Here is a 25909-nt window from a genome sequence, read left to right as displayed (position 1 = left end):
CTAGTATTAGTAATCTTGTGTTTTGCTAGACACGATTTGTTCCATTTCCTGGAGGAAATGTAATTCGGTAAGGTGTATAGAAACGGATTAGCCTGTTTGTCCAAAGTAGAAAAACTTGCATGGAACAATAGGCTCCAGGTAGCAGTAGATGTGATTTTATCTTTTGGAGATGGTATCAATGAGCTAATTGAATTTAGAGGCTTAAAAGTTGTGAAAAATATTAAAACTTCTTTAAGATGCGAGAAATGTGTTCCTAAATGCCTTTAACGTACTGGATGGTGATTCTCAGTGAGTCTTCTCTTTTATTAGAGGGTAGAGAAAAATGGTTGATAAGCTTTCCCTGTTTTGGGGTTATAACTGTTGAGAATGGCACCTTCTTTAATTTTAGAAATTTCTTTCTAATAATTTGAGCTATGGAAAGTTTTTGAGAGGGATGGTGAGCCAAAGTCTGATGGATATATTGACTCTAAAAAGAAGGTTTGCAAAACACAGATGTTGATAAGGAGTCATCCAGTTCCCTTTTTATAAGAACATCAAGGAAAGATATAGTTCTATTTGATTAAAGTTACATAGTATGAAATGAATTCTGTGATGGAGTTATTATTAATTTTTTTGTAAGAAGACATCTACTTGTTCACATGAATTATTCCACACAGCAAAGACATCATTCATATAGTCAAACCATATCGAAGGTTTTGGATTAATCATTAAAATTTTCTCTTCTAGTTGTTCTAAATAGAAGTTAGCAAGAATGGGATATATTGGAGAATTCATTGCAATACCTTCAATTTGTCAGTAAAACTTTTTTTTTTGTTCCAGCTAAAATATCCAGAATTCATGACAAACTTGAAGAGATCCGTAATTAATCCTTCTTAATTAAATATTTTCAACTGTGTTTATGTGTTACTTATTCAGGATGAATAGCGCATAGTTATTTCTTAAGGTCAGGAAGATTCGAGCTTTTAGAAAGTGTCAGGAGTTAAGAACAAAAAAGATTCTGTGTGTTAAGGCTTTAGTGCTGGGAGGAAATCATTTTGGAAGTTTAACGGAATATTTACAGCACTAGGAAAGGATTAAAAATTAATTTTAATGCTTCCAATATTTTGTCTCAGTCACTTCAGGGATCAAAATTAACACTTGTAAAACACACACACGCATGTGCGTACATACGTGACTCTAAAGTCCAATCTAGGTGATGCGCCCTCTATGGGCATTTGTAGGCAGCCTAGGATGTAAAGTGGGTCCTCTGACAATTATTGTTTTACAAATTTTGGAAAGTCTTATTCATCCATATTTATTTAAATTAGGTTGATCTCTGAGTGCCCCTGCAGATTCTAAAAACAGTCTTTCCTTTTTAAACTTACTATAATGGAGCATGGTGGTATTCTTCCAGGAATCTTGTGGGTTGCATCCAATACATGGTCTGCAAAGCCAGATTGACCATAGTCATGATTGCAAATGTACGATTTGTGTTCTAAACGGATAGTCGTTCTGATCTACCTGTCTGTCCGAAGTAAGCCAACTTGCAGGAACAGGGTATACTTTATATACTCCAAGCACTGAGAGAGGAGGTTGCTGACCTCAGGTAGAACAGATAAGAGTAGAAAGTTTCTGGCAGGGCTTAAAAAGCTGTGCAGAGGTTGTAATTTTTTAAAGACCTGGCTATTTTTTCTGATGTGCCATGGATATAGGGGAGATAGTAATGGCATTTTTGAAATGCTTCTGAAGCAATGGCCGAGGAATAGGGGAAGGAACTGATTATATTTTTAATTCTGTAATCACTGTGGCCATTGGAAAAGAAGATGTTGTGTATGTGGTTGAGTTCAGTTGAAAGAGAGGTTCCACTGGAACAAAGATTATAAGCTCTATTGATTAGTTTTAATAATGCCATATTGTTGAAGGGGGGGGGTTGTGAATATACCTACCTGTCTGAATGGGTTTTCTATATACAGTGAAGGAAAAGTTACCATTAGGAAGGCATGTTACTAAGGTGTCGAGGAAGGGTAAACTATTGTTATTTTTCTTTTCCATTGTAAACTGGATTCTTGGATGTAGACTATTGAGCTGACTGACGAAGGAGTCTTATGTCTCTGGGCCATGAGGCAAAATAGAGAACGCATCATTTACATATCTTAGCCAGATAGAAGGTTTGAGAGGGACTGAGTCTATGGCTCATTTTTCAAAATTTTCCATGTAAAAATTGGCAAGAGGGGGAACATATGATGGTTCCTCTATCTGTTTGTAAATTTTGTTCTTCCAAGAAAAATGTAAAATGTATATAAATAAAAAGTTTTAAATATTCCATTAAACATCTAGTATGAAACAAAAAAAGAATACAAAGTGTTTTGGAGGCTGAAGAAGTTATGGAGGTTGCGAGGTTTATATGCTTGTGAAAAGATAGGCAAGGTGTGAAAGTCAATCTAAGAAGAGAAAAATTATCCAAGTTGGTGAGCAAAATATTGTCAAAAGCAAGGGAAAATGGGGTATGACCTTTCTTTTGGAGAATATGACCGTATTGTGTTTTGGTGGTATTAAAACTCGCTAGGTTATCTTCACTTGAGAACGGCAAGGGGATCAGTGTTAAAAAAGCTATGGATAGGATTGGATGTCAGAGAGAGGATGTCAGTGTAGGTGAAAACACAGAGCTGCATACACCAGCTTGGATTGAAAAATCTGATGAAAGGAAATGATAGCAAAGGAAGCTGGTGTTGATTCATTCACAAAGAAAAGGAGGAATACCATAAGATGGCAGCATGGTAAGACCACAATGCCAGACTCAAGCAAATGCCTTGTTACTCAAAACTTTTCTCTGGCCTGTGTCCAAAGGTGAGTGAGGCTGGTTAGGATATCTGCTGTGGAACAAGAATGATAGAATCCATATTGGTGATCACTAAGTAATTGGTGAATTTCCAAGTATTTAAGCAGTTGACTGTTGATGACTATTTCCATTATATTTGAGAGTATTGAAGCTAGAACATTAGGGCAATAATTTAATGGTTGATTTTTATTTCCAACTGGAGGAATAAATACTAAGGGACACAAGACTAAATTTCTTCAGAAGGATATAAAAATAAAAATATTGAGTGTTTTTATGTCCTTTAGAAGAAATTTCAGAGGAGGCATTCTGTGGATAGTTTGTGGAATAATTCTCTAAATCCAGAGTAATTTAATAAAATGGTGGCACACCGTTTGGCAGCTCGTATAGGAGGAGATGACCTTGCTAATGCTTCTGCCTGGTATCTCCACTTGGGCCTGGCTTCCACTGAAGAGACCTCAATAAAAGTCGAAACTAGTCTGGGTAGTTGCCCTTCCCTTAATGCATAACATTATACATATTTACAGGATATGCATTATGTTTTGCATTATGGGAGATATTTTGCATAATGTTTTGCATTATGGAAGATATTGAGATAGGAGTGTTGGTATCTTGCTCCACCTTTGCAAGGAGTTGCCCAGTGTTGTACCACTTTACCCCAGTCCTGAAGATACTTTCCGGTGCAAATTTTGTTTGCATACACTTGGATAAAGGATTAAACTAAATTTATTATAGTTTGTGGAATAGCCAGAAGACATTTGCTTTGGTCATCTGCACAAGAGTGGTTATTATTATCATCTGACTTTCATGAAGTCAGAGACTCATCGTGGGAGGTACACACTATTGTGCACAGTGTTCATTCAACCATGCCTTAAATTGATTCATTGTCTACATTCACAAATTCAGGCAATGCATTCCACTTACCAACCATGTTCCATGCAAAGAACCTTCTCCTCATACCCTCCTTATGCAATTTCCAGCAATGGCCTCTTGTTCTACCCCCTCTCACATTCTATGAAAAATATCTTCCATGTCAACTTGATAACAACCGCTGACTAGTTTGTGTCTCAATCATATCCCCCCCCCCACTTCCTCCTATTCATGAGGCTTTGCAACTTACATTCTCCCACTCTATCCTGACACTCCAAATTCTAAAGACCAGTGACAACTTTCCCTTTCCAACATATCCTCATCACCATGAAAACCTGGCAACCAAATCTGTGTGCAATAATTCATATGAGGTCTGATCAAGGCCTTATGCAATGACATCATAACCTCTCTCTTTCTGCATGTCAGAGTCCTCTACATCATTGACAGTATCTGATGTAACGTCTTCATAACTTGTGCAATGTGGCCCCTGAATTTCAGGTCCTTCTCCTCTACTTCCTTAAAGTTTCCCCACCAATTGCATCGCATTGCTGCTTACCAAATTTCAAAACCTTATACTTGGCAACATTAAACTGATAGTTCCACTTTCCTGCCCATTCATGCAATCTATTCAAGTTCTCCTGTAAGATCATAACATCTGCTTGACTCCACATTGCTCTCCCCAATTTTGTATCAACTACAAACAGCTGCATATCACTAGTTAAACCTATCTCAATATCATTAACATACACAATGAACAACAATGATCCTAAAACTGACCCTGCAGCACACCACTAGTCACCTTCCTCTTTTGGGATACTGCACCCTCATATACAACTATTATAATTACAGATATTTAGCCTGCTTCAGTTTAGGAGTGCCCCTATTTAAATGTCATTGGCTATTTACTCACGGATTCTTAGGGCATTGTAGATGTAAATGTGCCAAAAAGTATATGTAGCATAAGGAAGAGAAATTTACACATACCTTTTTCTGGGTGTTGCGGCTTTTCTTTTTTCTGCGATGTCGAAAAACTACTGAGTGTGTGTGTGGGGGGGGGTAGGCAATTTGGGAGAATTAAGTTAGAAAAACCGAGGTTTTTTTCCAGTAATATATATAAAAACATATATATTATATTATTATAGTATATAGGGTGGGGTAAAAGGTGAAAGGGTTGATTTTTTTTATATAGGGAGGGGAAAAGGGGGTTGACGGGAGATTGGCCCAGCCCCGACCTCATAAAACAAATCAACAGTACCCTACACATCCTAAAAAATGAAAATAAAATAGACAAAACCACACTGAAAAACACAACCCCCTGCACCACACGCACCCCTTGTATGTTTGGACAAATAAAAACCCACAAAGACGGGTACCTGATGAGACCAATAGTCTCCTACAAAAATACCACCACAGCCCCTTTATCAAAATTTGTAGCGAAACTTCTCAAACCATTAATTACAACATCTAACTTCATGATAAAAAACACCCTATCCCAAGAAGACATCCTCACTTCTTTGGATGCAGCCTCTTTATACACTAACGTGGACGTCCCCAGAACTTTAGACATCGTACACACACTACTCACAGAAGACCACACTCTACACTCTCGTACTAAACTAACGCCCATTGACATTATTAACTTAATAAAACTAATAATCTCGGCAAACTTCTTCAAGTTCAACAACAACATGTACATTCAAATCTTCGGACTCCCCATGGGCCAAAACATCAGTGGACAACTAGCGGAATTATTCCTAGCACATATAGAATCACTTCTACTCCATCCTTCCCTTCCCCTGGCATCACTTTTTATGGCAGATACGTGGACGATATTCTGTGCATTGGTAATCCCACACACATCACCACCTTAAAAACATCCCTAAACGGTTACAGCAACAGACTAAAATTCACCACAGAAACCGAACAGAACAAATCCATCAATTTCTTAAACTTGACATTAACCAGAACACACAACAAAATAGCCACGAAAGTATACCACAAACCCCTCGCACATCGGAAACTACCTTTTAACTACTTTTCACTCATACCATCCATATTCTGTTAAAAAATCGGTCATCTTATCACAATTCATAAATGCTTACAAATTTTCAACCAATCAGAATAGTCTAAACGCAGAAATAAAAAAACTAACACAGATCTTCATAAATCGCAACTGTCCTACACAACTGATTAACTATGCAAACAAGACAGCAAAAAACCGCCAAAACAACCCAAGTACCAAAACGAACTTCCCAACACAAAAAATTATCAAACTACCATAACATCCCTATTCATCCCTATTCCAGAATATTTAAACACTAAAAAACGCAACATCAAAAAGAAAAATCGAATACAAAGCACAGGAAAAACGGAAATAGCTGTTCACGCCCTTGAACAAAAACATACACCCAAAACACATACAAAGCCTATAAATACATCTTCAAACATACTGACTACAAACTGGTATTCACCACAAACCAAAAACTGGCAAATCTCCTAAAATCCACCAAACCTCACACACAGAAAGAAATGTTTGAACAGCACAATGTAGTCTATAAATTTCCCTCCCAAAAAGACTGTGATATCATCTACACAGGTTCCACCATCAGGTCTTTATGGGCAAGACTACAAGAACACTTCCGTGACTGTAACATCCCTATTCCAGAATATTTAAACACTAAAAAACGCAACATCAAAAAGAAAAATCGAATACAAAGCACAGGAAAAACGGAAATAGCTGTTCACGCCCTTGAACAAAAACATACCCCACAGATCGACAAGGCCATTATAATAGACAGACAAGACAATGAAACAATGCTTAGAATATCGGAAACAATAGCCATAAAATGTGACACGAACTCTATCAATGTACACAGGCCCTACATAATCTCTGAGGTTTGGAAGCTTCACAACATAAAATTGAGGTCACAACCCCGACCAATAGGCGATAACACAGACACTTCAAAAACAGAAGCACCTACTCGACCTGACATAGCATCCACTTTCCCAATGTGTTCAGATGACGACTAAGAATAGTCGAAATGGACCGCACCCCGTCAACCCCCTTTTCCCCTCCCCCCTCCCTATATAAAAAAATCAATCCTTTCACCTTTTTCCCCATCCTATATACTATAATAATATAATATATATGTTTTTATATATATTACTGGAAAAAAACCCGGGTTTTTCTAACTTAATTCTCCCAAATTGCCTACCCCACCCTTCCACACACTCAGTAGTTTTTCGACATTGCAGAAAGAAGAAAAGCTGCAACACCCAGAAAAAGGTATGTGTAAATTTCTCTTCCTTATGCTACATATACTTTTTGGCACATTTACATCTACAATGCCCTAAGAATCCGTGAGTAAATAGCCAATGACATTTAAAAAGGGGCACTCCTAAACTGAAGCAGGCTAAATAGCCGTAATTATAATAGTTTATTAAGAGGAGTAACATGGGAGTTTTCCCAGAAATAATATACATAACTCATATATACAACTTTCTGATATTTGACAGCTAGTCACTGATCCAACTCAGAAGCTTGTTATTCAATCCCATCTTGTTTAATTTATTTAATACTTTGTTGTGTGGCAGTCTAACAAAAGCTTTTGCAAAGTACACCACTGTATATGCATCTCTCTTGTCCAAGGTATTTGTCACCTTGTTATAATACATAAATAAAACATGGTCTTCCTTTTGCAAACCCATGCTGATAACCACAGAGAATACTGCTGTTATCAACCATTTCTGTATCCTGCTTTTCACCAATCTCTCCAGTAACTTGACCACAACAACAGATATACAGATTAGCCTATAATTTCAAGCTACAGCCTTATCACCACTTTCATGCAGTGGAACAGTTTTACCCTCCCACTCCCTTGGACCTATACTATTGTAGGACTCTTATTAAACAGGCATGCCAATGCTACCGCCAATTCCCTTAAGACCATGGTGATATGTCATCAAATCCTATTGCCTCATTGATATCAAGGTTATTTCCTCAAATGCCTTCTGCTCACTCTCAATCAAGCCATCTTTGACACTTAACTTCCTCATGATTCCACCCTGATCAGGATGAAACACCCTGTAGCAGTTACCATTCTATCATTTTCATCCATTAACATCTTACCGTGATCATTCTTCCTTCTGCTTTCCACGTATCTAAAATACTCTTCATTGTTTTTATTCGCCTGATTTTTCCAATTTCTTCTCATACTGCACTTTTGTTTTCCTTACTGAGTCACTCTCTTGGCTTGTTCTTTATACTCTTCATGTAACTGATTATTACATTACTATTATTCATCTGGTACTGCCTCCAAAGTACTTTTCTTCCAGATTTCATGCTTAAGCTCCACATTCATCCATTTTACACCTACCTTAATCATCTTTTGGTCTTTGGCAGTTCCCAAGCAGTATTTATTTCCTTACTGTTCAACTCCTCATCATAAGGCTGGTTATCATGCTGTGCTTAGGCGACAGCTTGGAGCTATAGCCATATCCTAAAGCCACAACCTAAGTCAGGGGTCTTCAACGCAAGGCCCACAGGCCGGCCGCAAAGCTCTTTGCCATGGCCTGCTGACCATTTTGAAAAAATAACTACTTAACATTAAAACACGATTAAATAAAAAATCATTTTAATGAAGCCCGCAGGCCACTAAGCTATACTGCGGTATTTAGAATTGTAAGATGTTGGAAGTTTATTTTGCACTTGGTTAGACTATAATAAATTTAGTTTAATCCTTTATCCAAGTGTAAGCAAACAAAGTTTGTGCCTGAAAATATCTTCAGAACTGAGGTAAGGTGGTGCAATTCCGAGCAAAGGTGGACCAAGTTCTAATCACTCCTTGTCTCAGTATCTCCCATAATGCAAAGCACATCTCCTTGCAGACATGTATACTGCTATGCATTAAGGGAACGGCCACTATCCAGACCAGTTTCGACCTTTATTGAGGTGTATTTAAGTAAAGACCTCTCTAAAAATTAGACGATCCCAAAAGATCACCCAACTCAGCTTTGTTCCACTCGGTGACAGGCTCACCCCGTCACCAAGAAGAACTTTTCAGCGTTGGCTCTACTCAGAGAGGGCAAAAACCTACCCCAAGCAGAGCCTCTCATATATATATCCATATCCAGCATGGGAGGCAGTCCCAAATGTGGAGATCTTGTCAGTGGGAGACAGACCCAAACGTGGAGATATTAAGGCAGAAGCAATAGGAGAGGTCATATTTACCTATACAAGTTGCCAACAGGTGTACCACCTTATTATTGAATTACTCTGGATTTAGAGAAAGATGTTGGAAGTTTATTTTGCACTTGGTTAGACTATAATAAATTTAGTTTAATCCTTTATCCAAGTGTAAGCAAAATAAACAAAATTTCTGCCTGAAAATATCTTCAGGACTGAGGTAAGGTGGTGCAACTCCGAGCAAAGGAGTGATTAGAGCTTGGTCCACCTTTGCTCGGAGTTGCCTGGTATTGCATTACCTTACCTCAGTCCTGAAGATATTTTCAGGCGGAAATTTTGTTTATTTTGCTTACACTTGGATAAAGGATTAAACTAAATTTATTATAGAATTGTAAGATACTTTCCAGATTCACAAGGAATGCTTAAATTAGTTATTTTCATATAAATACAAGAGGATCTCATCCACAGTCAGTCAATCAGTCAGTCGTGAACACTAGGCAACTCCGAGCAAAGGAGTTGCCTGGTGTTGCACCACCTACCTCAGTCCCGAAGATATTTTCAGGTGCAAACTTTGTTTATTTTGCTTACACTTGGATAAAGGATTAAACTAAATTTATTATAGAATTGTAAGATACTTTCCAGATTTACAAGGAATGCTGTACATTTGTACATAAAGTACATAAAATTCTATAAAAATAAATATTAAATAGACATGTTTCTTCAGCCATCTACCAGTGCCAAGAGGTACTAAAGTACTAGTACTAACGTCGCAGGTAGATGGCTGAAGCAGTAGTTCGTTCGAGTGCGCTGTCTAGTGCCTTCCAGATACATCTCGAAGGTTTTGATACTTAGTTATTTTCATATAAATACAAGAGGATCTCATCCACAGTCAGTCGTGAACAGTGTGATATTCGTGTATAAGCACACACAGGTTCGTCGTGTCAGCCATAGCCTATTGTGGTTTATATTGCCAGAATTTTTTCATTAGTGTGAGACAAATTCAGTGGATGATAACCATTACACGGCCATTTTGGATAATTTTTTGGGTTCACCTTCCATCACTATGGCATCTACGAGTAAAAAGCATAAATCAAATGATTCTTGTCAGGGTTTTTAATGAAAAGTGGACCAATTTGTACTTTTTTGTGCCGATCGATGATAAATCAGTGTGTGTTATTTGTCGTGAGTCAGTGTCAGTATCAAAAGAATACAATATAAAACGGCACTATGCGACAAAGCATGTGTCCAATTTTGATCACCTTCAAGGGCTGCTTCATGTGGACAAAGTGAACCATCTCTATATTGATTTAAAATGCCAGCAGGGTACGTTGAGGACAGGTGACTGTCGTCAACATTATTAGGACAAGAGGATTGAATCATTGTCAATTCCAAGAGTTTTTGACCCAAGAGTGTGAAACGGATCATGGCGATGTGTTTTATTATAGTGATGTGCGTTGGTTGAGCAGAGGGAAGGTTCTTAAGAGTCTTAAGGAGCAAAATACAGCAATTCATGCAAACCAAAGGGAATCCGATTGTGGAATTTAACGATCTGAAGTGGATGATAGACTTTGCCTTTGTGACCGACATCTCGTTGTATATGAATGACCTAAATACACTGCTACAATCCAAAGATCAACTGGTGCACATTCTGTTTGATCACATCAATGCTTTTATGGCCAAGCTCAAACTTTGGGAGGCACAACTCGCAAAAAAAGACTTAACTTATTTTCAGCTTCTCGCTGAGTCCTACTGTTCGTCTCTTGATGAATACGCTACAAAATTAGCCATGTTGCGAAGTGAGTTTGAAGAGAGAGAGATTTAGTGATTTTCGTAACCAACAGTCTTCTTTAGATTTATTTTCAATGTCATTTAGTGTCAATACTGCCGAAATGCCAGGCTCAGTACAAATGGAGCTGCTTGAACTCCAAAACAACTCTTCTTTGAGAGAAAAATTATTTAATGTGCCCTTGCTTACATTTTACAAAGACTACATTTCTGAGGACACATTCCCTAATCTTCACCGGCATGCTTTGAAGATGTGCGCTTTGTTAGGAAGCACATACTGATGTGAGTAGTTCTCCAGAATACAGCATATGAAGTCCAAGACAAGAACTCTGATTACGGACCACAATCTCGAGAATACTCTGTGCATAGCGACTTCCAACATTGATGCCAACATCGACAAGCTGGTCAAGGAAAAACATTGCCAAGTTGCCCATTGACGTTGTAAAAATTGAATGTTTTCTTCATTAAATTAAAGCTTGGTATCTTTAACATTCATTAAATTATCGTTTTTCAAGTATTGATTGTATTTAGTTATCATGAACCCAACTCCTACCTATGCTCTTAAAGCTGAGTATGTGAAGTATATAAAAATACTTCACTATTTTTATAGGATTTTATGTAAATTATCAAATGCAGAGCGTTCCCTGTGAATCTGGAAAGCATCTTACAATTCTAAATACCACAGTATAGCTTAGTGGCCTGCAGGCTTCATTGAAATTTTTAATGCAGCCTGCACTGTCTGAAAGGTTGAAGACCCCTGACTTAAGTGATCACTTCAGGATCACTCTCACCGACTGGAGGAAAGTGTGAAACCCTACTCACAATTAGATTCTTGGAAATGATGAAATCTAAAGCTCTCAATCCTTGCATTCCCTTCTTTACGTGCTGCTTGAGATAGTTATCTCTCATGAACTCGAGAAATTAAATTTCCTTATTCCCAAATGCTATCTTTCCATTCCAGTCTATACCATAATTATATACCCATAATAATTACCCTTCCTTTGTTCACTAATCCAAGTTGTTTATACATTTCGTCATCACCATCCTCCACATTTCCAAGCCTATAGCAACATCCAACTAAATATTTCTTCCTGTCAACAGTGCAGTGTTAACCACGCTGCCTTATAACCATTGCCACTATTTCTCTCTATCATGCCAGCCTTATGTGGATGTAATTCCTCCTTCTATCATCAGCAGGGGAATCACATCCCCTGCTGATAATGATGAGCACTCTACCTCCCTTCTTGTCCTTTCTATTCTCACAAAAAATACTGTATCCTTTCATTTCTATTCCGTTAAAATATCATCTTCGTTCCACCATGTTTCACGTATTCCAGTGATTTTGAGGTATCAGAAATAAGGGAGATAAAATGGTTTCCCATCAGTGAAACCATTTTATCTCCCTTATTTCTGATACTTTTGACATTTGTAAACAAACACAGTAATTTATTATTAGGTCTATAACCAGTCCTATCCAAGTCACTTGTTGGTTGTGATTTCTCCATTACAACTGCCCAATGACCCGTATCACCACTTACCACGTATATCTGGTCAGTCTCTTCCCCACCCATATCGCAATATACTCCATCTTCATACACACATTCACTGCCACTTTTAGCATCTACTCTCCCTATGTCATGTCTCCCTGTTCACCTAGCCCCCCCCCCCCGTTTCCCTTCCTCTTGCATTCCTGTTCTCGCTCCATCTCTCACACTATTACTGTTTTCACTGCTAAACACTTCTATCTCTTCAATACAACTCTCCTGATTTTCTCTTCATGTTGGAGGAAGGAAATTTGATACCAAGAGGTCTACCTCGCCCTTAGATGCTACCAATGTCCCATCAGGATGTGATGGAGGTGGAAATATGGAAGGACAGAAGTTACTTTCAAAGCCTTGGTTGAGGGACCAGAAGGCTCAACAGGAAATAAGCCTACCCTATAGCTTAAGACAAACTCTCCAGCCTCTTACTCAGCTTACATGCTGAATTTTTGACTCCCAGCATGATTGATTTCTGTTTATTAAATCAGAACAAGTGCTAGGATAAGAAGAGTAGAAGCATTAATCAGACCATGGAAATGGGGCATAGAAATCCAGACGGTCATCCCAATTGACACTGTAGTAGTCCCACAGGATATGAAGCTGAGAATGACTGATAGAAGAAAAGAAAACATAAACAAAGTTATTGTAATACTTGACAAGAAGGGAACTGACATTAAACAATGCAATTGGAGAGAAAGCTGTTGAAAGTTTTTCCACTTGGTTATACTATAAATTAAAGAAGCCAAGAAATTATATTCTTGATTATATTCAAAGAAAGCTTTGCGAAGGCAGCATAGAATGAATAATGATAATAATTAGTTGCATAAAAAGAATAGAGAGAGAGAATCAAAAAGTGGCCCAGTTGTTAAGGCTCAGAAAAAGATGGTATGAGGAATTGTTCAATCAGGACAAGAAGAATCTTAGACAGCTTTTTATGTTTCCAATAGAAGAAATAATGATTATGGTAAAGTGATGCTAATGGATGAAAATGGTAGATTGGTAACTTCTGCAGATACTTGATATATCTATTCAGCAGTTTATGAGAGTATTCTCGTTGGTGTGACATCATAATAATCGTGAATGTAGAGAGTATGTTGGAAAAGGGACGGATGGTAAATGAGCATGACGTATATTAGAAATTAAGTGAATTTGATGTCAGTAAGTCTCTTAATAGAAGTCAATGACATTGTTGCCCTTTGTCTTAAGGAAATGTTCTAGGGAGTTAATGGTAGTCTTGGCACATCAGTTTACCAAGAATTTTGCAATAGGATAAATCTCAAAGCAATGGAAAGAGAGTAGAATTATTCTACTTTACAAATATGGATAAAATTGAGATTACAAATTATAGGCTGTGTGTTTGGAGTTGTGGTTAAGATGCTGGAGACATTTGTGAGAGCTAGGATACAGTATTGGATTGATAACAAACAGCAGTATTTTCTGTGATGTGAACATGGGTTTGTTGTAGAGAGGTCATGTTTTATCAATCTCCTTTTATGTACATTGCCTTGTTTCACTCATTTGGGTGCTACATAGGAAGGATTCCTAAGAAAGTCACTGGTGACGTATTCCCTTAGGATCTCTTTTGGGACTATTATTGTTTATCTTGCATGTTAATGATATTGTGAGAGATTTAATTGGAGATATGCAGCTGTTAACAAATGTTATAAAATTGACAACTATGAGGAAGGGAGCAGATGTTGTAGCTTTACAGGAGGACCTGAATATACTGTATTTGTGGGCAGGTTAGTAGAGCTACCATTTCAGTGGTGAAAAGTAGAAGGTTTTGAAATTGCCAGTTGTAGATGAGAAGTAAAGTATGTAACTGGTGGGGAATTTTTGAAAAAGGCAGAAGCGATGCGAGAGATAGGAGTGGTGATGGTGGGCAGGGAATTGAGGTTAGGAGATCACAATGCTAAAATTGTGAAGACATCAGATTATGGCAATGGTGCCGCCATAGCACAATTAGAAGAGTGTTGGGACATTGCATCCTTTGATTGGAAATGATCTAACTTCAGTTCTTGTCATGATTAGAGGAATCTTTAAAATTGACTTTTTCAATGTGAGTTAGCTGATCTGTACAGATAGCAGGTTTTTTCCTCTTAGAAACTGAGGCTTTTCATCCCACATACAGGCAAATCATCCAAAGAATGGATGCAGTTTACAGACAAAAATTACGTTACAATAGTCAGTACCTTCATATTGTAATAAATTTAGTTTAATCCTTTATCCAAGTGTAAGCAAACAAAGTTTGCATACACTTGGATTAAGTATTAAATAATAGACTATAATAAACTAAATTTATTATAGTCTAACCAAGGGGGGGGGGACTTCCAATACCTTCATATTGGTTTCATAAGATGGTACTCTACTTGCATATATGCAAGATAATAAGATAAATAAAGAAATATCATTGATGAGTAGGACTTAAATGTGTAGAAAAGTAAAGAGGTTATAGTTTTATTGTATCAGGCCTCATTCAGGCTGCATGTGGATTATTGCATACAGATTTTGGTTTTCATGAGGACAAAGTTATATTAGAAAGGGTTGAAAGGACAGTTGACTAAAGTGTTTTCCAGTCTGTAGAATGTGGAGGTATGAAGACAGATTGAAGGAATGCCATTTGCAGAGCCTTATAAATAAAAGGGAGGGAGAGAGAGAGATGTCTTGATTCCTATCTCCTTTCACTGAAATCAAGGGAGATAGGAATATAACAAGAGTATCCATAGAAGTTGTATAAAATATGATGAGCAAGCAGACGAGGAACAGATTCTGTCTGTGAAGAGTGGTTGATGAGTTGAATGCACTGCTTTAGTGTGGTGAATGAGGAAATGTGTGTGTGAGTTTAAGACATGGTTTGATATTTTTGTGCGACAGTGGGGACTTCCTGCAATGAGTCTTTTCTTCTGACTTCATGGAGGTCCATTGTTAATAAATAATATTAATGAACTGTAAAAGAGCATTCAATATACATATTTTAAGAAATTTAGAAGAAAACTTCACATTTGAAGAAATTTAGAAGAAAGTAGGAAAATTACTTATGCTGATAAAACAGTGACTATGAAAATATTTATAGAAAATGTCAGCAGTAAAAACTGAATTTTTGTGTGAAATAGTGAGAGCTGGACCATTAATCAATCTTCTGCATTGAGTGAAGCGTTTTTAGAAAACTTTTAGCAACACCATCCCAAATGAATGTGAAAATAGTATTGTGGTTGGATAGATTTTTGATTTGTATTGAACAACTGTATAGAAATATGCCTTGAGCAAAAGAGGTTGCATCATTTCTTGGATACTGAGAAAACAATCTTTGCATTCTCTTATGCCAAGAAAGATTGGAGGCAGAGAAGTGACAAAGGTTGTCCCACATAGCATTCTTATAATTTCAGACAAGATGTGGATAAAAGTGGCTAAGTGAATGCTGCTTCATGTGAAAAGAAATCAGTTCTAGATTATGGTCTTTATGTACTTTTGTTAGAAGACAAAACAACATTTGTTTGCTATAGATATGATATAGAAGCAAAGTTAGAGAGAATTAACATCAGCAGTGCTCCTTATAATTCTCCCCAACTTTGCATCATCAGCAAACAACTGAAGATCTCCATTCAGTCCATATGAAATATCATTAACAAATAAATTAAGCAGGAGTCCCAAAAACAGAACCCTGGGGCATATTACTCGCTACCCAATATACTTACTATCTTGAGACTGGCCTTTGGAATAACTATTGTAAAAGTTGTTCTCAAAAAGAAGAAACATTGAGTCTCTCCATAGTATCTCACAACTATGAAAACATCAGTGATATTCCATGCTGAAGGAAATGGTATAAAAGGGTGAACCTGATGTTTGCTCTGATGTCCAAGCATAAGTTTTGACCACTTTAATAAGCAAAGTGGTGGTTTACACCTAGTGATAACTCATCTACCACCTGATACCACAGCAGTTTGGCTTTTCCTCTTAGGAGTGCAGATGTCACAACTTGACCCTCATCTGTATAACTCATTTTGAAGGAAAATTATCTGTCTAAAAAGGGAATGAAAACATTCTTCTTGGTACAGCTAAGATAATACAGTGTAAGATTGCAGTGTTTAAACCTTTGACATAAAAATGCTGATTATTTGGCTATCGTGTGTAATACGCTAAACTTCAAGTAAGTCGGGTCATTTTGCAGCTTCCTAATCCACTACCTGTACCTTCACATTGTTGGAAAAATTAGTAACCCTGGATACATCCCTAAGCCAGTGGGTATTAATGATAAATAGTTTGCACAACTGAAAGATTGACATTATACTTGACATAAAATTATATATATAGATCATCATTATCAGCCATTTTCGATCCACTGCTGGATGAAGGACTTTCCAAGATTACTCCAAAACTGTTGTCCATGGCTCTCCTTTCCCATGTCACTCCTGCAGATCTGATGATATCATCAATCTCCCATGATTTAGGTCAGCGTTATGGTTGTTTTTCCTCTTGTGAAATCCAATCCAGTACTTCTTTTGTCCATCGTTGATCTTGTCTTTGAGCAATATGCCCAGCCCATTGCCGCTTCAGATGTTTCACTCTTCTTATGATGTCAGAGACTTTGGTTTGATTTCTTATCCACGTATTACTTTTGTGATCCAGTCTTGTAATACCAAGCATACTTCTTTTCATACTAATTTGTCTTGTTCTTAATTTTTGAATTTCCTTTGCATTTAGTGTCCATGTTTCACAGCCATATGTCAATATGTAGGAAGAATACATTGGTTAAAAACTTTTCTCTTCAGGCATAATGTAGTTGGCTTTTGAATATTGAATGTAATTTTCCAAATGATTTCCACCCAAGCATTGTGCATCTTTTAATTTCATCCATGATATTTTGTTCCATTGATATCTGTTGCCCTAAGTATATGTAATGATCTACTTGTTTAATTTCCTCATTATTGATTTTATTATTTCTGGTTGGACATAGCTATTGAACATAACTTGGGTCTTTTTTAGGTTTATCTTTAGGCCGGCTGTTTTGCTAGCAATTTGGAGTTCATGGATACGAATCCGTAATCCATGCACAGTTGAAGTAAAGATTAACTATGCCATCTGCAAAGCATACATGGCTTAAATATCTTTCATTTATCTTCAGACCTTTCCCTTCCCAATCAAGAAGTTTGAATATTTCTTCTAAGCAAGCTGTGAATAATTTTGGAGATATTGTGTCACCCTCTCTTATACTTCTCTGTATTTCCACAGTAGAGATGTTTGCATTCAAATGAATTGCTGCTGTGGCATTGGTGTATGCTGATTTGATGGTCCTGACGTATGGCTTCTCCACTTGTTGGTTTCGTAATGCTTTAAGTATTGCACAAGTTTTTACTGAATCAAAGGCTGAATCAAAAATCTCATATTCAATAAAACCAAGACACAGTATCTCCATAATGGTAACTGATATTCATTACACTATTAAAGGGATAAAAATCCTATATAGCCAGTAAGTGAAACTCGAGATTAAAAACTACGATCTATGAGTTTCAATGCTGAAAAACTATCGGCGAAGGCAATTCGAAGCAAAGGTGGAGCAAGCTCCCTCACTATTCTTGATATTCTCTCATAATGTAAAACACAGCTCCTAGGAGATGTAATACTGTCATTACATTATGAGGAGAGGTCACTACCCAGACCGGTTTCAACCTTTTTTGAGGTCTCATCAGTGAGTAGGTAGACCTGGAAGATATCAAAGCTTAGTGCAAAGAACTTACATACCTTCACTATACGAATGCCATAAAGGGATTTTTATCCCTTTAATATCTATTAAGTTGCCAGAAAACTAGCCGTTTGGCTTTTCATTTTAATTCATTACACTGTTCAGTAATCTGTTGTACAACTTGAATATGGTCCTTTGTACTGCCTGTTCTTTTGGTTGTGCTAGGTCTAGAGTCGTACAAAGCCTATTAGCTAAGACTTTTCTAAACACTTTGTAAACCACTGATGGTAGACTGATGGGTCGATAGTTCGTCAAGTCTTCTACCTCATCTTTTTTTATGTATCAGAATTAGGGTAGCCTTCTTCCATGTTCTTGGTACATACATACTCTCCAATTTAAACTATACAATTCTGTTGTTGTTGCTATGTTAGTTCCACTCGTGAAAGACTGACAGAAAGGTTGCACATTCTAGTCTGGAAACATCGGAGTTTCAGCTTTCTTCAAGAATCTTTTAAAAAGTTGGTGGAGTCTCACCAACAAAAGTCATATATTCAGTATAATAATGAGAACAAACTAGCCTCCCACCATTATAATGATGTTGTTGTCAAGTTTCAAGTTCAGTACAGTGGAATGATTTTTTTTTTTTCCCTGAAAGAGGGAATTTAACTGTCAATATGACTACTAGCATTTGAGCAAATTTTTTGTGGCTAGTTTATAAGTAAGGGACTGGTAGCATCAACTGTAGGATGTAGCAGACTGTCAAGCTTCTTGATTAGCAAGTCACAAAGTCATTTCAGAAACAAGCTATTATCATTTGCTAAATGTAAGGTAAAACATAGAAATAAAAAAAAATAAAAATAATAATATATATATATATATTTTTTTCTATGTTTTACCTTACACTTAGCAAATGATAATAGCTTGTTTATGAAATAACTTCCATTCACTCTCTGTTCCTCCTATTCATATGATAAACCTTGTAGTGCTCAAATATTTTAAGCTTCAAGATTATTTACTATCATGTCATAGACACTGTTCATTATACCATCCTTTGATAGGGTTATAATAGCCTAGTCATCTTTAATGCTCCCAAAACAAAATTTTGTCTTTATTTCTCACCAAAAAAAAAAAAAAAAGTTCTTCTTCCTTACCTTTTGATAACGCTCAGCTTAACAGTCAAGACAGATCTTGGTCCTCATACTAACATTCTTAGCCTTTCCTAACATAACCACATGGCTTTGAAAAAAAAAAAAAATCTTGAAATCTTTTTTGCTCAAAACATTACTTTCCTTATGTCCAGCTAATAAATCTGTATAAATCACAAATCCACTCAATGTTGGAATACTACTCTCATGTTTTTGGTGGTGCACTTAAGTTCTCTAAAAATTCTTGATGCTGTTCAGTTTTGTTAATTGACAGCCCCTCTACCAACAGACTCTGTCTCTAGTTAATGTTTCACAGATGGTCAAATTTTGTCCCTTCTACGGATATTTCCATGGACATTATTTAGCAGAACTGGCATTCATCATGTCCCCATTTTGGTAAACCTACAGTACCATGAGGTTCAGCTGCTCAATATCTTTTTGCAGTGGAATTGCTGACTCACTAAACCTGCTACTCCCATTTGCCTTGCACTTTATCTACCTCAGTTCTGCAGAACAGTTTCCTCATGAAGTATTCCCCTGACTGCAATGTCCAACTCTTCAAAAAGAATATTAACAGATCACTTTTCTGCTGATATTGTTTTTGCTCTTTTTCTGATGATACTGATATCATCATATCTCCATGGGGTCAAAAGCCTCATCATGTGAGGTCCCATGCTACACACACACAGTTCATCAAACAATGCCTTGAATGCATTCACCATCTCCAAATTCAACAGGCAGTGCATTATAATCACCCACAACTCTCCATGCAAAAGACCCCCCCCACCACCACCACTCACATCCTCCTTATATAACTTCCAGGGATGGCCTCTTGTTCTCTTCTATCTTCTCTCCATTCTATGAAAAAACCTTTTCCACATTAATCTGGTAATAATCCCTTACCAACTTGCATATTTCATATAACCTCTTCCATCCTACTCCTGTTCATTAGACTCTGCAAATTATATTTCCTCAGTCGTTCTTCATACTCAACATCCTCCTTTAGCAAGCCCATGTCCTTTAAAAAGAATGCTATTGTTATCAATCCAGTTCTGAATCTTTGTCCTTGCTGATCTTTCCAGCACTTTAACCACAGCTCCAAACACCCAGATTGGCATCTTATCACTTCCCTTATGAATTAGAACAATTTTGTTCTCTTTCGGCTCTTTTTGAACTTAGCCCAATGTAAGACTCATGTTAAACAAGCACATCAAACTTTTGTTAGCTCTCTGGAACATTTCCTCATAACAGATGGTGATAAATTATCAAGTCCTACTGCCTTATTATCATCAAGTTTACTCAAATCTCCATATACTTCTGATAGTGATATATATATATTTAAAATGCTTTCATTTAATTAAAATTATTCCTTAACACGTTGATTGCCAATCATGCGATGCGAGTTCTCACCAAACGGCCGATCATGCGTTATCGCGTGGACGTCGCTAACTAAATAAAAAAATATAAAAAATTTGGCCACCACGCGAAATTCCAATTTTCAGCTTGGCAATGAAAGTGTTAAATGTTGAAATTAGTCAGTAAAATTTATGCAAAATATAATTTATAAATAAGATTTTTATTTTTATTTTTTAAACAGCCGTCGACGATATCGCCCATTGACTCGAAAAGATTTGCCGATGACAGGGAGTGAATCCTCATGAGGCAGTAGCTTTAGCTTATAGCATGGTTACATGATGGTAGTCTGAATGAAGTTCCATAGCAGATGGCTATTAACCCTGCAACATCTGTGATGCAAAGAGGATGTACTTAGCCATACAAAAAAAAAAAAAAATACTGTCAAATACTACTAATGGTTGCCTTGGAAAAACTGTTTAATTTAGTATTATTATTAATAGACAGTATCTAGTCACTTATTCTTCACCAAGAAAATACAGGATTACATATGAGTTCCAGCAGAGGAACACAGTGATAATAAATATTGCCTCTTCTACTCTCCTTAGTAGATACATTTCTAGCCCACAAGCTTTTTAATTCCCCATGAAGCTGAATTTCCATTGATATAATGATCAGATTTAAATTTTTATTTTTATTAGTGCATATCCTTCCTTTATTTGTCCTACTCAGGTTTGTCTTATAATTTTTTATCTGTATATCAATTTTATTTTTGAAATGCTCATAAAGAATTGGATTTCCAGAATGTACAGAGAATGAATGTTATGTGGTATCACTAGCATAAATGTTATGCTCATAATGGATCAAAGTTTTGGGTAGTCTTTTGTATGAGAAAGTTTTTAGAAATAAGTTGTTCCGATTGAGTCCACCACAGCCATTTACTACAGATGTAGTATTTTGTTCCAAAGAAGCTCTAACTGAAGAGGCAGCTGGTTATGTTGGTTGAGTAGACTTTTAATATCTGATTGTTAGTAGCCCTATATTTATTTGTAAATATTTTATTGTACAGTCGTTTTCAAGTATTGTGTATTTGTGCACCAAAAACAGAAAAATAGCTCATGACAAAAAAAAAGGTTTGTCTGGTGCACACTGTATTTTTGCTATGTTTAATTTTAATGTGATGACATCTCAAGTTATATTTGATCTGTAAATGCCTTGACACATCAGCTTTGAAAAGTTACTCAAACTGAAATACTGAAGTATGATTTTTACAATTCTAGCATTTTGAAATATTTAAATCAAAATATTATAACACTATGTCAGAGCTACACAGTTATAAATTTTGTAATATTATACTTGAATTTGATGAATCATTATGTTGAATTTTAATGATAAAGTTATCTTTCACCAGTTATGAAATTGCTTGTATTAAGATTTTATTTGTAGTTTTATATTATTTTATAAAGCAAAAATTATAGAAAAAAAATTTCTGTCTATATCTACGGAACACTCACATATATACTCTACAATATATATGTGTGTGTATGCATATGCAGTTACTTGTTGTCTATAGTGCATAGATTAAAAATCTAGAAGTTTATCCATACTGCACTTTTTTAAATAATCAGAATTTATTTTATTAAGACTAAAACTTTATAGTCACATTAATTTAAATCAAATTCTTGATTGATGTATTATGTAAATATATTCTAAATTTGCTATATTTGTTCAGGATTTCATAATCAAAGTAACTGAATTGAAGTATTTACATATGTGCACAATAACTGGAATGTTGTGCTGATCATGTGCAATGCTTAAAATGCTATTTTAATAAGAGAATGTAATATACTTAAATTTTTTTGTGATATGATATAAAAAAAAAGATTTAACACTTATTTTGGCTGAGAAGCAACAAATTTACTGCTGATCCAGGTATATCTTGTTTTGCGATGTATATTTCACAATCTCTATTTCTTTTAATACCTAATTGAGCAGTAAAGAAATTGGTACTGATGTTTCAACAGAATGGCGATTCAAGGAACATTCCTGATCTCTAAGCTCCCCAAAAAAAAAAAAAAAATCACATTTGGCTTCATTATTGTTGCCATCAATAGATTATTGAGCAGTCACTATTTTCCTCTTTAATTGATATTGCTCAACAAATTCTTAATCTGTTTTTATTTCATTCTTGTGGCTAAAGAATTCTATAATAGATTATGCAGAATGTTCAGATGTACCTTTTTATTACCAAGAAAGAAAGTGGGTCTTTCCCATACTTGTGTTTGTGTGATTTTATAATGCTTAAGATAAAGGCACCTATCTTCACATGCAGACATTTAAAGACTTATTCTCAAAAGCATATCAAAGTTTAATAGAAACATCAATAATAATTATTATTTTGAGTTTTCAAATAAAATTTTTGTTGCAAAATAATTAATTCATATTATTGGAAATCTCATAACATCATGTGGGGCTATTCCTCTAACAACCAGGACAGCAATAATCTTGTTAACTGGATGGATACATATAACATGTGGTTTACGATGCCAAGCAGGAAGGCACTCTCCATTCAGCCAGATGGAACAGAATCTACACCCCAGATCTGTGCATAGTCTCTAAAGACTCTGAAGACCATCCTATGCCAACAACCAGAACCATCCTCAGCAGATTCCCTAATAGTCAGCATTGCCCTACTCTAATAGAGACAGGCACATCAATCCCAGTCATCAGTGGAACACCAATCGCTAGATGGAATCTTCGCAGGTCTAACTGGAATGCATTTGAGAAACAAATTGAGCGAACCATTACAACAATTCCAATGTTGTAATGGTTCGATGCAATAGCAATGCTGGATAAAAACAGAAAGGAAAGATGGATCTCAACCATCCATGAACTTGATTTCACCACATCTAGCTGGAAAAGCTGGTCACTTCTGAAAAAATTAGGTGGGGCAGAACCAACAACAGAGATAACTCCTGATCAAATGGCTAATCATTTACTGAAAACCTCCAAGATACATCCCAGCTCTATCAGGAAAATTACTGTGCAATCTTCCATCAGACAAATCCTGAAGACCAGCCCCGAGCTTCCTGAACTTGTATGGCCAGTTTCTCTTGATGAGGTGCAGGAAGCCTTAAAACTCACTAAGAATGGCATGGCAAGGCTTACAAGAGTGGATGGTATCCTCCTTGAGTTTCTATACCTTCTCACTCAAAGAGCTCAAATATGGCTGGCTGTCCTTTTCTCAAAAATTATGACTGGAAAACTACCAAATCTGTGACGGGAAGCCAAAATGATTGCCGTGCCCAAACCAGGGAGAGATCCAAATGATGTCAAAAATCTATGGCCTATCTCCTTGCTTTGCTCCACCTTTAAGCTTCTTGAAAGAATTCTCCTTAAAAGAATTTCACCACTCGTCGAAAGAGCACTCCTGACTGAACAAGATGGCTTCAGGCTGGGAAGAAGTTGCTGTGACCAGGTCCTGGCCCTGACAACACAGATTGAAGCAGGCTTCCAGAAGAAACTTAAATCTGGAGCCACTTTCATTGACCTAACATCAGCTTATGACACAGTCTGGATCAGGGGCCTCCTCCTAAAGTTAGGAAATATTATAAGGTGCAAAAAAACTTTCCAGCTTTTTGAATCCATTCTCTCCAACAGAAAGATCCGGGTCCATAATGAGGAAAAAGGAGTAGCCCCAGATTTCTTCACAGCGGTCTCCCACAGGGCTCTTTGTTAGCCCTTTTACTCTTTAACATATACATGTATGACTTACCACATACCAGCTCAAGCAAGTATATGTATACAGATGACCTAGCAATCCTACATCAATCTACCTCCTTTGCCAACCTGGAAACAACCTTGAACACAGACCTGACCATCCTGGAGGAGTACTTCAAGCAGTGGTGCTTGAAGCCAAATCCAACAAAAACTGTGTCCACAGTATTTCACCCAAACAAATCAGAGGCAGATCGACACCTCAGCCTTTCTGTGGAAAAATGGCAGAACACGAGCCTCACTCGAAATACCTTGGTGTGAGCCTGAACAGAAGCCTAACCTATAAAAGGCACATCACCAACCTGTCCAACAAAATTAAAATGAGAAACAATATCATTTCTAGGCTTGCTGGAACAATCTGGGGTTGTGGTGCAGAAGTCCTAAGGTCATCTGCACTAGCCCTCGCATTTTCTGCAGCAGAATACTGTTCCCCTGTCTGGGAAAGAAGCACACACCAACATTATAGACATCCAGCTAAATTCTACCCATGTGTAGAATTAGTGGGACAGTGAGAAGCACCCCTCTCTCTCTCTCCTGGCTGCCTGTCCTATCTAACATTGCTCCACCAAATATATGGAGAAGACAAGTGTCGATTAAAGAATTTAATAAAGTGATGAGCAACCCACTCCTTCCCTTGCACCAGACTCTCATAAATCCACCTAGTCTTTGCCTAAAATCTAGAAAGCCTTTCTGGTCCATGGATGAATTCTCTTTTCAGCTGCCCTACCATCAACACCTGAGATATGGAGAGAATACTGGTCCAACAATCTTCTAACAAATGGCTCCCTGTGCTCCGCAGCCTGGTTTTACTCTTCCTAGGAAGTTTTGGTCATCTATCAACAGGATCAGAACTAACCAGGACAGATGCGGCTACCTACTACATAAATGGAGGCTGTTAGACCACCCTTATTGTGATTGTTCTCCCATGGCCCAGACGATTATTCGTATTGTGAACGACTGCCCAAGGCCCCAATTTCATTCTGGTGGCCTTCAGGACATCCACAAGGTGACCGATGAGGCCCTGGATTGGCTTTCCAGATTGGACACTGACCTGTAAATGTTTTGTATTCCTTTTGCCATAAGAATAAATAAATAGATTGGAAATCTCAATGGCTAAATTACAATTATCAACTAATGAAAGTAAAAGATTGTGGTTCCCAAGTTGGAAATTTCATGAGGCAATAAGCTTATGAGAATGTCTTTTTCCTGCCTAAATATGTGTGTCAAATTAGTGAACTTGAAGTATAATTAACTAACTTGTAATTTATTTATATATATATGTACACCTAAATTTGATAATTTTTAGCTGTTGCTGTTTTGTCTGCAATTACTGTCTGGTGTAGAAAATGGCAGTTACTTTAATATGACAAAGTTTAAGGTTATGCATTTTGGGATGTAAAGATTACCAGCTGTGTACTACATTCTTGGAACTGTACTCCAAGAAATTGAGGATAAGTATTTGGGAGTGTTGGTGGATAGGGAGTTGAATGTCAGAGGGCATATTGCAAAAGTGGCTAAAATAACTTGCAGAACATTTGGCTATTGAAGAACACCCTAACAAGCAGACGAGGTTATTATCTTGATAAGGCTCCATCTGGAATACTGATCACTGCACAGATCTGATCATAGGGGTTTCTTAGGGATGAAGAAGAGGTAGAGAGTATCTGGATGTGAGTGTTCTGTAGACCTGCCACCATCTTGCTGCAGGTCTATGGAGTGAAGATTTGTAGGTTACAGAAATTGGTTGACAGGCAGAAG

General features: G+C 36.9%; 1 protein-coding gene across 3 annotated transcripts in view; it reads left to right on the top strand.

The window, feature by feature from the left end:
* LOC150102422 (uncharacterized) overlaps window positions 1-22647 on the top strand; it is a 251333-nt gene extending 228686 nt beyond the window's left edge. For all 3 annotated transcript variants that reach the window (XM_090399784.1, XM_090399785.1, XM_090399786.1), the window contains exon 10: window positions 20619-22647. In XM_090399784.1, coding sequence (XP_090255910.1) covers window positions 20619-20682 — 64 coding nt within the window. In that variant the 3' untranslated portion in view covers window positions 20683-22647. The remainder of the gene's footprint in view (window positions 1-20618) is intronic.
* The last annotated feature ends 3262 nt before the right edge of the window (window positions 22648-25909 follow it).

This window comes from Typopeltis vanoorti, chromosome 10 (genome assembly GCF_054136105.1).
Source record: "Typopeltis vanoorti isolate ZY-2024b chromosome 10, IOZ_Tvanoo_1.0, whole genome shotgun sequence".
Lineage (NCBI taxonomy): Eukaryota > Metazoa > Arthropoda > Arachnida > Uropygi > Thelyphonidae > Typopeltis > Typopeltis vanoorti.
The sequence above is the reverse complement of the archived record's forward strand: the minus strand, read 5'-3'. Positions and strand labels throughout refer to the sequence as shown.